This window comes from Mytilus trossulus, chromosome 6, assembly GCF_036588685.1.
Source record: "Mytilus trossulus isolate FHL-02 chromosome 6, PNRI_Mtr1.1.1.hap1, whole genome shotgun sequence".
Classification (NCBI taxonomy): domain Eukaryota; kingdom Metazoa; phylum Mollusca; class Bivalvia; order Mytilida; family Mytilidae; genus Mytilus; species Mytilus trossulus.
The window spans coordinates 38,174,404-38,190,467 of NC_086378.1; the positions used below are offsets into that span (position 1 = coordinate 38,174,404).

A 16,064-nucleotide genomic window follows, 5' to 3' on the forward strand; every position below is an offset into this window, starting at 1 on the left:
CAGTCATGTCCTTGCATTTACGCATGAACTGTTCTACCAAAGCTTCCCAAATTTTAATATGTTGTTACTGATGACTAAATGGAGGTCAAGTTCAATAATGACGATTTTGACTTTTACCGTTCAGGAGTTATGGTTCTTGAAAGATTGAAAAATGGTGTTTCCAGTCGTGTCCGTGCATTTTCTCATGAACCATTCAACCAAAGCTTTTCAAATTTTATTATGTTGTTACTGACGACAAAATAGAGGTCAAGTTCAATAATGACGATTTTGACTTTTACCGTTCAGGAGTTATGGTTCTTGAAAGATTGAAAAATGGTGTTTCCAGTCATGTCCGTGCATTTTCTCATGAACCATTCAACCAAAGCTTTTCAAATTCTAATATGTTGTTACTAATGACAAAATAGAGGTCAAGTTCAATAATGATGATTTTGACTTTTACCGTTCAGTAGTTATGGTTCTTGAAAGATCGTAAAAATGGCGTTTCCAGTCATGTCCGTGCATTTACGCATGAACTGTTCTACCAAAGCTTCCCAAATTTTAATATGTTGTTACTGATGACTAAATGGAGGTCAAGTTCAATAATGACGATTTTGACTTTTACCGTTCAGGAGTTATGGTTCTTGAAAGATTGAAAAATGGTGTTTCCAGTCGTGTCCGTGCATTTTCTCATGAACCATTCAACCAAAGCTTTTCAAATTTTATTATGTTGTTACTGACGACAAAATAGAGGTCAAGTTCAATAATGACGATTTTGACTTTTACCGTTCAGGAGTTATGGTTCTTGAAAGATTGAAAAATGGTGTTTCCAGTCGTGTCCGTGCATTTTCTCATGAACCATTCAACCAAAGCTTTTCAAATTCTTATATGTTGTTACTAATGACAAAATAGAGGTCAAGTTCAATAATGATGATTTTGACTTTTACCGTTCAGGAGTTATGGTTCTTGAAAGATCGTAAAATGGTGTTTCCATTCATGTTGTTGCATTTACTCACGAACCATTCAATCTAAGCTTTTCAAATTTTAATATGTTGATACTGATGACAAAATAAAGGTCAAATTTGATATTGACGATTTTCACTTTCACCAATCATCAGTAATGGTTCTTGTGATATTGCCAGGACACAAATAAATGTTAATAAATCCGGTTTGCTGTCGTTGTGACAGCCTCTTGTTATTTATTATAAAAATGTAGCATAAAAGACAAGTTTAAAGAGCAACGGGTGTATCATGCGCTAAAGCTCAGCCCTTTATTAAGTATCTGTTTTACTCCAATACCTGTCAGGGTCAAACTGTTGCTCATACTTGAAGTATTTGTGAGTATTTGTCAAGTTCTAGTTTGTCTGTATATTGTTAGTTATTTTTATTACTAGTCTAATTTGTTAAACTTGTTCTATAATTATTGTAATGCTAGGAAGAATTACTTTTTCCATACATAAATGTAATCGGACAATTCCTAATGACTTTTGACCTTTGCCCTGTAGCAAAATTGGCAGACATAACTTACTGAGTCGTTTACGGTATTATTAAAAGTATTAGTACCTGGTCATTCATGGTCAATGACATGTTTGAAGGTAATATTACAACACTATTACATGTACATGTAGTAGATTACCTGATAAACCACTTTTTTTTTCATTCATAAATTGTTATTTGTACATTTTATGTAATTCTTACATTTTCTAATTTCTGATCGAAATCCATTTATTTATTTTTCCCATTTTTATGAAAAAAGTAAAATTATTTGTAATAGACCATACTTTTAAGCTTGCTCATCTTGAAGTTTTTTTTATTTAAAATAAAGGAAATGTCAAAACTACAATTTTTTTTAAAATTTTGTTTTGGGGAAGGTGTTACTGTCTATCAGTGATTTTTCATTTAAAAAAATTCATAAGCTGTTTTCTTATTGAATTTTGAATGCTTTTCTTGAATTTAATAAAGATAATGCTGAATTGTTTGCTGAGGATAACACTTCTTAGAAGATTTCTTTTTCTTTTTATTGAAAAATGACAATGTGTTTTTTTTTTTAACTGTATGTCCATACTTCAATACTAAGTTATGGGGCGTAAAAAAAATGGCACTGCATTGCTTATTTAAATGAGAATTTATTTATCTGCGCAAATATTTTGTCATGTGTTCTTATTTTTATACAAACATATGCTAGTAACTTAAAAGTAAAATTAATAAATAAATGCGCTTAAAAATGAAAATTTGATTAAAATCCCAAATCCCCTCAATTTTGCTTCTTTATTTTAATTTTTTAAAACAAAATTTATTACAGCTATTAACTAACATTCAATTTAGATAAAAATGAAAATGATATCACAATCCCCTCTAATATTCAATCTTCTTATTTGAAACTGTATTACATATGATCTCATGATAAATAGGGGGAGTGGATCCCAAGTTAAGAAATGCCAAAACCTGAATTCAAGTGGATATGATAGGTCCATTTCTGCATCATGATATAACTAGATCCCAAATTCCTGAATTTCTGACAATTAACAGACTTTTCATGAATCCCTAAATATGATCCTTCCTCTCCTTATAAATGTCAATGAGAAATTTACTGATTTTTTTTTCCCAATCCTAATTTATTATTTTTATTTTTTTTGAAAACTGCAATGAATATATTCAACTATTTCTAGGATAAAAGTATATTTTGAGAGCTGTTTTTGTAACCTTTAAATGTAAGTTGCTATCAGTGAATTGATTATTAAATTATGTATGTAAATGTAATATTATTGATTTTTTAGTTATAATTTATACATGTATTGTCAAATGTCATTGTATGTAAATTTGACAGTTTGTTTTTAAGTTGTTATCTGATATTAACAGATAATGTCAGTTTGTTGGGTTGTTTTTATTTTTAGTTTGTTATTATCTATAATTAAATTGAATAATCAGAATTAATTGTGTCAAATTTTATTACATTAAGCATAAAATTAACATATTGTGTATACCACCATTGAAAATTACATAAATTTTCTCAGTATAATGAGAATTATCTTTGACAGAGAAGAAAGGTAATTAGACCTATTGTTGAAAGTCAGAGGTGTCATAAGTTTGTAGGGGAAAACTGGTTTTAAAAACATTAGTTTGATGAAATGGGATAATTTAATTAAATCCCTTCCTTTCAATAGTTAAGATTCTAATTTGTTTGGGATCAAGCAAGTTTGGATTTACAGTTGTTAAGATTGTTTCATACAGCTAGCTTTGTGTATTTGTTGTTGTGTAATGGTATTTTTCTCAAATATTGCAGCCACACCTTTCTTTTTTAGCAGTTGATGGAATTCATTGAATATTTCAGACGCTCCAAATTCTGCATTGCATATGTCATCTTACTCTATAATTTCATCAGGTTGAGTTTGTAGGTTTACAGTAATTAAACACAAAGTTTTGAGAAAGGGATCTTATATATTAAATTCCCTTGGATAAACAAAAATGGATTTCAATGAAACTTTCACAAAATCATCTTTACACAAAAAAAGTCAAGTCCTCCCTTTGCAGTGCACAATATATTTCTGTAATTTCATAATTTATGTTATATAAATATATACTGTGAAAGTATGGTTGCATGTAAGGTTGTATCAGCTTCAATTTACTCCTTACCTCTATGAAATGTCAGATTGAGAATATGATCAGATTTAGAAAATCTATTTTTTATGACAACCAAGTTTTTGACGAGCCTGCAACTTTTGTTGCAGAAAGCTTGACATAGGGATAGTGATCCAGCGGCTGCTACTGCTACGGCGGCAGCGGTGTTAGCTCACTTCTAAAAAGCTTTATATTTTAGAAGGAAGAAGACCTGGATGCTTCATACTTTGTATGTGGATGCCTCTTGTTACAAAGTTTCCGTCAGTCACATGTCCAATGTCCTTGACCCAATTGTCATGGTTCAGTAACTACTTGAAAAAAATGTTCAGATTTTTTGTAATGTTAAATTCTCTCTTATTATAAGTAATAGGATAACTATATTTGATATGTGCGTACCTTGCAAGGTCCTCATACCCGTCAGACAGTTTTCACTTGACCTCGACCTCATTTCATGGATCAGTGAACAAGGTCAAGTTTTGGTGGTCAAGTCCATATCTCAAATACTATAAGCAGTAGGTCTAGTATATTTGGTGTATGGAAGCATTGTAAGGTGTACATGTCCAACTGGCAGGTGTCATCTGACCTTGACCTCATTTTCATGGTTCAGTGGTTATAGTTAAGTTTTTGTGTTTTGGTCCGTTTTTCTTATTCTGTATGCAGTAGGTCTACTATATTTGGTGTATGAAATGATTGTAAGGTGTACATGTCTAGTTGGTCGGTGTCATTTGACCTTGACCTCATTTTCATGGTTGAATGGTCAAAGTTAAGTTTTTGAGTTTTGGTCTTTTTTTCTAATACTATATGCAATATGTCAACTTTATTTGGTGTGTGGAAATATTTTATGATCTTTATTTCAGTCGTGCAGGTTTTATTTGACCTTGACCTCATTTTCACGGTTCATTGCTCTGTGTTAAGTTTTTGTGTTTTAGTCTGTTTTTCTTAAACTATAAGCAATAGGTCAACTATATTTGTTGTTTGGAAGAATTGTTAGATGAACATGTCTGCCTGGCATGGTTCATCTGACCTTGACCTCATTTTCATGGTTCAAAGGTCAATTTTAGATTACTTGGTTTATGTGACAGTTGTAATAAAGCTTTATTTATATTTAGGACTTTCAACATAATATCAATGATTATCGGACCACAGATGAATTATCACGTTGTGATTGGTTAAACTCCGTCACGTGGTGACCCCCTATGAGACCGTATGGGGTTAGTAAGTTTCATATGGGGTTCGTGACGCGTTAATGGCGACGTCATCTATTAATGTTGTTCTGTTTCATTGTTTATTTTTAAACAAAACGCCGCAGAAAAAGTTCAGCGTCCGATAAATTCGTTATACGGTTAACTACTGACCCCCTACGGATCCATAGAGGGTAAATAAAATTCATAGGGGACTCGGCCTCCGGCCTCACCCCCTATGGATTTTACTAACCCTCTATGGATCCGTACGGGGTCAGTAGCGAACCATATAACTTATATTAGTAAAGAAGGAGAGACATTTCAGTGTTTGCACTCTTGTTTACTACAACCATAAAATTGAGGACTATTGAGAAAGACAAAATCAACCAGTGAGAACTGTAGTGCAATCCTACATGTACTTTCCATTTTTATTTTGGATGACAAAAATAATTTCTGCAGTCATGGTATGGGTCTACTGTCTGTAGTACTAGTATTACTATAAATTTTGTTTTAAAATTTGTATCTTTTCTGGAAGAAGGCTTTTTCTATCAGTTGTCCTTAGTTACTTAACTGGTTCAGAGATCTTATCCTCAACCACTAAACCAATTGGAATAAAACTTTAAAGATTGATTTTTAACGTGATAATTTTTACTTCTGTCAATCAACAACAATGGCCATCATAGCTAAATATAGAACATAGAGGTAAAGTCCAAGTATGTGTCTATCATCTTAAAAACTGTAATAGATACTGAAACTCTGACTGGGAGAGAAATATTCGTAATGGTCCATGACATTGTATTCAGATTTCAAAAGATTTGGTCTTGTGAAGTTGTGGTACTTTAATTGTCATTGAAAATTTAAAAAAAAAACTAGCTTAAAGGTAATGAAACTGAATATCTTATAAACTGTTCATGTCAGAACCACCAAAATTGAAATTGACCTGAGATTTATTGTCAACCACTGAGTGTTCCTTTTAAAAGATTTGGTCAAGTACAAAGAAATTTTCATCCAATAAAAAAACTTGTCAAGGAAGAAAGACAGACATGTGCATCTCAATATGGAGTTTTGATTCTTAGTTTTTATATAAATTTCAGAATTGTATTATGATCTATGTATTAGGTCCTCATGACTTAAATAAGAATAATGTGTTAAATGAAGACAGTGTCTAACATTTCCAAAGGTCAGTAACCAGTTTACATGGCAGCATCGTTGTGAATTCATCAAACTGTCAAATCCAATATTTCTCACAAGTATGTCGACACTTTTCATCTTAGAAAATACAACACTATTCAAACATATGGCCTATTGGTCACCATCAAAATCTTTGACATTTAGAATAGCATTGTCCATACAAAATAATCCAATACAAAGCTTCTCCTTTGAAACCATGATTCAAATCAAAACTGAACTTGAATGATCCCAAAGTGTTGAAAGATTACATGTATATATGATAAAAATGTAGTACTATTCTTATCAATTCCTTGAGAAGACCTCTGGTATTTTTTCTTCAACAGATTGGTGTAGCTCTTGTGGAATGCAAGAGATAAACAAATACCACTTTCAGATGTAGATTTCATTATACATTTAATTGTTTGTTGAGTAATTTTCATATAAAAACTCAGATCAATCTTAGTCTTGTAAATGGATACAGCATACCTCTAAAGGTGACTTAGGTCTGTTAATTATAACTTCCATGGGTGTGAAAATGTCAGGATCCTGTGGTACAGGAGTTGTATGTTCATGTCTGTCTTCTTTTTTTTTGCATTTTTTTGGTTTAAAATATAGGTGCTAAAGTTATCTTGTTCAAATATCTTCACATTTTCTTGTCTGGGCTTTTATAGCTGACAAAATGGTATGAGTTTTTCTCATTGTTCAAGACTGTACTGTAGCCTAACATTTTTTTGTTACTTCATTTTAACACTAGTGGATAGCTGTCTCATTGGCAATCATACTTTGTCTCCTCCTTTCCAAATGGTGTATGTTTATTTATTGAATATGACTCATGTTAGATCTCTGGTAATATCTGCTGTTATTTCACAACTGACCATTTTTAAATTGGAGCTCCATATCATCAATAAAGATATTGTGACCACTATATTTGTTTTCAGGTTGCCATGTGATGTTGGTCACCTGCTCCAATAATATTTACTCCATACATTGTTTTATCCATAGCAATTTCAATTGATTTTACACTTTTTAACATGTGGACTAAATTATAATCCTGGTACCTTTGATACTATTTACACTTATAACATATGGACACACTTGGTGGAGAGCTGATTCATCGAACAATCATACCACATCTTCTTTTTAATATACACAACATCTGTTTTCATAATATTGTGCATTTATTTTCTAAACCAATTCCAAAGTTCAACTGTGGAATGAGGTACTGGAGGCATGATATATTTAAATGCATAGAGTTATTTTTTCCACAGGCATGTATAATTTGTACTTTTTTTTCTGATATAGCTAAATTGCACTCTGTTTTGTAAATGAGTTGTCAAAATGATGAATAATAAAAGCAAAAGATAAACTGCAACAAGTTTATTGTTGTGTTAACAATAAAATACACATTTAGTAATTTCCTAATATCTCTCTCACAACATCATACACAAATTAACATCACTTTATCAAAAGGAACAGATTTAGCCCTAATAAAAATGTCTAAAATCTACTGATGATCAAAATTCAGTTTAAGACTTTTAAACTTGACAAGATTGACATTACTTTATGATTTTGACAAAATAACAGAACTACATTTTTCAATGAAGAAAAAAAATAACGACCACATATTGTTTCAATTTCAACTTTGATAACCATAATTATTTGTATTATCCAAAATTATTCTGTAACTTTGCTACAAAAGACTACATTAATTTTGGTACCTCTGAGGAAAAAGCCAAAAAGGTTTCTTGAAATCAGGTGTTTAGGATAAATCCTGTTAGACAGTGGTGACTGGACAATGGACCACCTTAAAAATTTATTCAATTAATGTTGAAGTAATTCATTCAAGTTTTGGCCATGATTTTACAAAATTTAGTACATATAAATAAAATAAATTTGTGATTTTATTACCTATGACAAAGCCAGGAATTGTATTTACTCAATAGTAACTAAGCTTGTAAAGGTTATAAAAAAAACAGTTAGCTAACTTTGTACTGGTATCCAATACAATAACTTTCTTTGAGGATTGGAGACAGTAGTGTGTGTATGTATACAAAAAACATGTATGTTTAAATTCTATGACAAATATTTTGGATTTTTTATTACATTTTTATTACATTTTTTCTCATTTTTTTTATACTATTTTACCTTTTTCCATTTTTGTCACAATTGTTTCTGATTTTAATTTATTTTTTATTTTTGTTAATATCTTTTATTCATTTTTTTTGTGTTAAAAAATGGAACATGCAATTATAGAATATATCATATTTTTAAAATGTAAAAAAAAAATCTGCATTTACATAATTTGGACGTTTCAAATTGACTGCTGGCTTACTTAGATTTTTAATGTTAAGATTATTCACTCATTGTTACATTTTCACATTTTAACAAATTCTTTCAGACATTTCTTGGCCACATAACTATTTCTCGCAACTCTGGACCTCACTAAAAGTATGCACCAAACAAAAAAGACTGAGATCTTTTACCGTGTTGTTGAAGCTATAGTCTGACTAAAGATTGGATAAAAATAAGACAGATTGGATATTTTAACATAACACATGTTACATATATTGCTACCTTAGTCTTTGAGACTTTTTTGCCCATTCAAGACATAAGAGTATCTCATATTCCTTAACTTTTAGAAATTTTGAAATGCATTTTGATAAAAAAAAAAAAAAAAATGCATTCTACAACAGCAAAAAGAAGGAAAAAGTTTCGGACTGTAAAACCCTTAGTCAATTTCACAGACCACAAAACTTATTTGAGAATTGCCATTTGATTCCACCAGAAGATCTTAGAAAATTGTGTTCCAACTGTCAAACATACCAGTTACAATATATTAAATCAGGATATTTTCTGGAACATATCTGACTTTAAAAATATAAAAAAAATATCTACTAAAGCTCTATAAATGGTCAACACCTTAGTATAACAAGTGCAATTAATGTTTCTCTTATACTTTTATCCAATCTTTAACGCAGTATTAAAAAGATGTATTTCTCAACTCTCTGAGTCTCTTATCTTCTGCTGTTAGTAGAGACATTGAAGTTCAATATTTACAAGAATTTAGCTAATTATTTACATTTTAGACCCGCATATATTCTTATACCCATTGTGGAGAATATTTTGAATGAATTTTATATCATATATCACAGATTCGATCATAATCTGACGATGTAAAGCTGCATAGATGATTTATATTTACATGTGTGATGGTAAAATTATGATATTTTATTCACAATGGGATGGCATTTAAGTCATTAAAATTACTGGCATCATATGGTTAAAAAACATGTGGAGAATTGTACATGATTTTTTAAAATTAAAAAGTAAGCAAAATAAATGATTTGGCGATGGTTTGAAATTCAAAACGTGTCAGCTTCTATTTCTAAAACATTACTAGTTCATACGGTGGTTTGAAATTTAACACAAATCTAGTTTTAATAGAGCTGGTATAAACATTTTCTTAACTCAACAATTTGAATAAAGGTTAGCTGGTGGGTGATATACATTTTTATGAGTTTGAATCCTCAATCTAATTTACATAAAACAATTTAGTTGTTGTCAGGTTTTCACCACAAAAATTACAATGATTTCTGTACAAAAAAACATTCTGAGATTAAAAACTTCCTGATAACATACATAGTATTTTCAAATTCTACTCTACCTTAAAAGATATAAATATATTAGAATTTAATTGTAATAAAATCTATTTATTGCACACATTTAGCATCAAATTCAATTAGTTTAAAATTATTTGTAACACGCGTAGTTTAAAATAAATATATACAGCTTATATTTGTCATACTGAATATGATTTTCATAAGCAAATTTCCTATCATCTTTTCTTAGCATTATTTAAATCAATACATAAGTTCTTATTAATATGTTCTTTTACATGCATGTACATTGTCTTATAACATACTTAAAAAAAAAATGACAAATGCAGATATTTCTTTTCATTATTTACATCTGTACAATATACATGTACAACAAATATACCTTTCAGTAAAATTCTTATTACATGGATGTTACATCGTCACTGATCAGACACACAGAAAAAAATGATTTACCGATAACAAACGTTACATGTACAATGTATTAAGTAAGCGTTTCCACTTGAACATTTAATGATTACTTAATTAAGCAATGAAAATAAAAATAAATCATAAAGTTGCAAGATTTAATACAGATCAAAAAGCATTCTAAGTCATGACTATACTGCAGACTACACAAAAGTTTAAAATTTATGCATTTAAACTGAGGTTATTTTATAACACTGTAAAAACTGATACAAATAACAACATAATCTAACAGGATCAAAGTGTATGTCAACAATAATAAAATAACTTACACAAATTGGAATAAAATATCTACTTTCTTACACCTTAAAAACTAAAATTTAACATTTATTGCTAACATTTTGGAAGAGTTCAATCAGTGCTTCATCTGAGCGTTGCTACGTCCAGCTGGACAATGAATGCGTCCTGATTTGTTGTAGGGTTTACCACCTCCGATCTGGTGGTTTAAGGATTTATTGAGTCGTTGAAGATTATGACGTGAAAGTTTTTTGCTGTCGGATTGTTTCAGAGATCTTTGAGAACTTTTAACCATTTGGATCTGTGATACCAATCCAGCTCTAGCTGCCACTGCATTCGGTTTCCTTGGATCTTGTCGTGCCATTGCAGTCTTGACTTTTCTTGGAAGGATTTTTCTTGTTGCTGATGGCGACTGATCATCGTTGGATGATTCAGATAAGTCACTTGCATCACCTGTGCTGCCTGAACATCGGCTGTTGTAGACTGACATACTTGGATGTTCTATTAATAAATTTTCCATTGGTGTCATCTCTACATTTGATGAGTTACTTCCCCCTGCTAGAAAACATGGTGGAGGTGTGATTATCCAATTTTCATTATAACAACCTTTTTTAGAATGTAAACAGTATCGTGATACAGGTGAACCCTGAGAACACGGAGAACCATTGTTTGAGCTTCGTTGGTTGTCCGATTCACTATCACTACATACTGGTGTGTGTATTATAGAAGGCACAGGTGATTTCTCTGCAATCAACAATGATACTGTGCAGTTTTGATACCAAAATAATTTCACCATTATCTTTCACAAGAATTTACAACATATATAGAATTTCATTTGACTACTTTTTAGAATGTTCCATATACAAAAAAAATGTATTAGTGATTTCTTTTTTCAATAAATTTCTGGCAGAATTAAAATCAATTTACTTTGACTACATTAATGATTGTAACTCAATCGCTCAAGAAGTTATCAAAATGCTTGTACATTAAAATTTTGGATATAAAAGGGGAGTTAACATGTACATTGTAAATGTTTTTTTTAAATCTTTTTTTGTATGTCTGTCTGCATGGTCTGTCTGGTGGGTTTTTTCCCTAATATTAACGTATTGTTAGAAATAAACTGCTTGCTAGTTTTTTTGTTGTTTTTTTAAAACATGCAACAGAATGTTACATCACCACATTTAGTTTTGCTATTGATAATGATATATTTAAAATTTTGACTCAGGGTTCTCTCTAAGGTGAGTCCATGAGTCCTTGCCTCACGGTCATAAAACTTTCCAGCATGATTTTTGTACTCAGACTCGAGAACCAACCAATCAAATTGCTGGATTTCATGTTTCGAGCATGATTTTTGTGCTCCGAACACTGAGCAAAGTTTTATGCCTTCAAGGCCAGGACCCATGAAATCTCATTTTCAAAACTGGTGAGTCCAAAGATGTATCAATAATTTATTGCAATTAAATATCCTCTTCTTTAACTGTTGGACTCACTAAGACCAAAAATGATGAGTCCCTAATAACAATGAACCCGCCTTCAAAAATACTTAGTGAGAACCCTGATTTATATTTTAATTATTTTTTCCAATTACCTGGTAAATCGACAAGAATCCAGTCTTGATCTTTCTCTGGTGCTGGCTTTGTCTGGAGATCAACATCGTTCTGCTCTGAATCAGTTGATCCACCAAAGAAATAACTTGTTACACTGCTGAACATTGTCTCTGAAGAGAAAAATAATAAAAATGGCTTTTGAAGTTGTCAACTTCTGTCATTTGGTCTCTAGTGAAGTCAGCTGCCTTATTGGCAATCAGACCACATCTTCTTATATTTTAATAGTTTTAGTGTATTGCAGGCTATGATGAAACCACTTTCTATAGATTGGCTTAAAGTTATGCAATGTTTGAAATATGCACTTGAAAATTCAATAGCAATAATTTCTTCTTAAAAGTGTAATGAATGTTCATAAATTAAAGAGCTGATTGTAAGCAGAACAAATAATGATGATAGCATAGAAAGATATTGATTCAATAAGAATATATTAGATAGCTGATGTACGGTTCATGAATATTTATCATATCGAATACATAATTTACTAAAATTAGAACTCTATTTTAAACTATCATGAACTGACCTTGGCAATATACGAAAAGTGATTGATCAGCTGTTTTAATAATAACATCAGTCCTGATTTACATTTTGTAATTTTCATTTAGGAAAATCACAATACAGATTTTCAAAATTCGATTATTTCATTTTGAAAAAAAATCAATGAAGAAGCGTTACCGCCCTCTGTCGTTCCCAAAAGATCCATAAACATAAACAAAGGGATTTGTTATGTTGTGAAATTTGCAAAAATTAAAATCAAATTTCTTGTTTAAAAAATCTTCTTTTCAATAACATATTAGAATGTATCATGCATTAATATTTAATCAAATAAGTCCGTTAAGTTTGCAAGAATGTTTCTATTTCCCGATGTTGTCAGTTTTGCTCGAAGCCATTATAAAAACAAGGTCACAACTGTCAAACTCTTTCGACGCAAATTTCTCCAAATCTAACAATTATTTTCATAAAATATGACTTACCGATTCTTTCTTAAGCTAAGTTCTGTTACAATTAAGGTGAACTGTCGAAAATGTAATCCAAATAAACGTACAGGATCTGAATAATGTACCTGCGTCACCTTCTGCTCAGCTGTTCAACCCAAACACCAGTCACAACGCATTCACTGGTTCACAAGGCAGCTGTGTTTACGTTTTTGAAATGGATTTTGATTGGTTTATTTTCCTTTGTTCTCACCATATTTGGAATATCATGAATATTTATGATGGTTAATAAGGCCCTATATGGCAACCAAAATGCGTGCGCATCTAAATGACACGTGTTATTGTTGTGTTCGACGAATGCAATGTACATGGCTCAGGGCACCCTTATTATTAACCAAGTGAACTTGAACTGCAGTTAAAAATTGATTGTAAATTTCGAAGAGTATATATAAATTTGAAGCAAATCTAATATTAAAACCAATAAGTGTCATATCAAACAAATTATACGGTTAAAATCAAGAGTTTTACGAATTTCTTCCATTGTTTTGACAGATGGCCCCAAACCTGCAATTTTGTAGTTATTTTTATCACAAGTGAAGAACAACAATGTCATGTGATTGGAAAAAAAGACGAGACTTAGGGAGGGGGGGGTCGAAACCCTCCTATTTTTATTTTATTTGCTTTGACATCTTAAAGTATTGCGACGCCTTTTTAATTTTTTTTTCTCTTCGCTTTGCTGAGTTGCATGAATCAATTGCATGCCTTAAATTTATACTGCGACGCAAGGCATGATAAAAAATAATAGCTTTTCAAACTTGAACCACCCCGGCGTAATAATTATCAAAAACTAATTAACACCACGGATCTTTCTATTTGCTAACACTTATATATAATTCTAATGCAATTTGGATGTAACAATATTTTTCATTGGCTAACAGTTGCCGTCAAATCCACAGTTGACCAGGCGTAACTAAGGAGAGACCCGCCATTTTGAAATGATGAATCAACAAATGTTCGATTACTACTATATAATCAAAAATAAAACAACACCTACCTCGAATTTGACGTTTTAATGTAATTTTATCCAAATTTGAAGCGTACAGGTAACGAAATAACCTCCAGTTTGTATATTTTTGTTTGTATGACGTCACGTTTAGCCATGACGTCTTTGTGCCAAAATTATTCATGAAGTTTCGCGGATTTTTTTTTATTTGACAAATTTAGACATTTTTTCAAGTTTTATCGTATTTTTTTCTTTTTGTAATGCATTAGATTTGGAATAACAGTACTGTAGTTGAAGAGTTGCCACCGTCAATTTTGATTTGACGGTCGCAAATCTCCGTTTTACTGTCTCCGCTCCGCGTCGCCAGTAATACTGCATTTGCGACCGTCAAATCTACAATTGACGGTGGCAACTCTTCAACTACAGTACTGTTATTCCTTAAATCGTATGAAAAAGAGCAAGTACACATTAAAGCAGTTTAACAAGATGAAATTCACTGTATTGAAACATAAAAAGAAAAATCATAAGAAAGAAAACGTTGTCAATTTCTTAGTTTTTTGTTCTCCTATTCCAGTTTTGGCTTGAATTGTCCAGATAATCATGGTGTCTGCTGACAGTGCTGGGGGTATTTTTTGATTTTTACAAGACGTCATAATGAAAATCAATGAGTGTCATATCAAACTGACAAATTATACGGTTGGTTAAAAACGAATTTTACGAATTTCTTCCCTTGTTATGACAGATGACCCAAACCTGCAATTTTGAAGTTATCTGTTAAGTTTTAAGATTTACTGAGCATATAATGTTTTCAATTGCTCAATCATATTTATCATAGACTATATCGTTTCGGTTTTTATAAGTCTGTGTATGTTTGCTTAATTTGTTTGCGTTCAGTCAAATTTATAAAACCCACAAGGCAGACCATGGAGAAGGAAGGAATTCAGATTTGAAAAACATTTGAGCTTAACACAATCTCCGGCGCAGAGATCACATATCCGTTCCGTTCAATACTTTGTAACACTACACTCAATATGACCTCTGCCATACCTTTTTTTGCGTACTTTTTTGTTCCCAATCTCTAATCAAAATCTACATTACTGTTTATTTAATTAAGATACTTTTATGGAGAAAAACATAGAAATTCTCATTTTTGCAAAGATAAGTATATCAAACAGAAAATTTTGCTATGTTTATTAACGTAATACTAAAAGTTGCATTTTCGTTAGAGATTACATTTTTTTCGTAAACACAGCCGGTTGTGAAGGGACTATTTTGTCACCGTAATTACCATTTTTTACTATTTTACATTAATTTTATATTAATTTTATATTAATTTCTACCTATAATTGCAATTACTATTATGTTCTGTAATGCCTGTAATAGTACAGATTCCCGGAGACATCATTTTAAATATTTACCCTGCCACGTTTTTTTTTGCCGGCGAAAAAACAACATGGTGCTTGTTTTGTTTTGTCATAGTGAAGTTTGATGTAACCCCATGTTTTCTGACATGAGCCCACCCTGAAGAAGATGGAGCAAAGACAAAAATGTATTATGCAGAAAAATGTAAATCAGTATCAGCCATTTGATAAGCAGAATAATTATTGACAGGGGTTATTTTACCAACTTAGGTCTTAGCATCAGTTATCAAAGGGTCATCAAATAATGTAGGGGTGGGGGTTATGTGTACAAAACCACAATACTTATAACAACAACAATTGTTCACCTGTAAAAACTAACCTGCTAGCCATTAAAAGGTCTTAAACAAAAATACCCCACATCCATAAGTGGACTTCATCAGCTGGCCTCTACATAGTCCAAATAATTATGACTTCTACAAAGGCTATTATATTTTTTTCTTTGACGCCTTACTTCGACATAAGGCGTCAAAGAAAAAAAATATAATAGCCTTTCAAGACGTCATAATTATTTGAACTAGCCTCTACATTTCTATTGATACATTTGTAAATCAAGATATATGTCACATGTATGTAGGTTGTAACTTACTTTAAAAGTTTACAATCTTATTCTTTGATATAACTTCTCCACATTCACACCTACACAATTAAGTCCTTATAACTATGATGTCATGCAAGTATATTTTTATTTTTTTTCTGTCAGGATGAAGATGTTTTTATAATTATTTTGACTACATTCAATACCCATAGATTTATTTTATCATCAGCTAGTGGGCCCCCACTTATAAAAATTTCTGAATCTGCCACTGATTATCAAATTTGTACTTTGTTTCTCACCAGTTC

General features: G+C 31.2%; 1 protein-coding gene across 2 annotated transcripts; it reads right to left on the reverse strand.

The window, feature by feature from the left end:
* Positions 1-7,307: 7,307 nt before the first annotated feature.
* Positions 7,308-13,061, reverse strand: LOC134721294 (tumor protein p53-inducible nuclear protein 1-like). 2 transcript variants are annotated; one of them, XM_063584178.1, is made up of 3 exons: positions 12,840-13,061; positions 11,850-11,978; positions 7,308-10,819 (listed from the first exon to the last, which is right to left on the reverse strand). In XM_063584178.1, exons 2-3 carry the CDS (start codon positions 11,971-11,973, stop codon positions 10,380-10,382), a joined length of 564 nt encoding a protein of 187 aa, XP_063440248.1. In that variant the 5' UTR covers positions 11,974-11,978; positions 12,840-13,061; the 3' UTR covers positions 7,308-10,379. The 2 variants fall into 2 exon arrangements, with proteins under 2 accessions (XP_063440248.1, XP_063440247.1); XM_063584177.1 differs by having other exon boundaries at positions 7,308-11,005.
* Between the last annotated feature and the right edge of the window lie 3,003 nt (positions 13,062-16,064).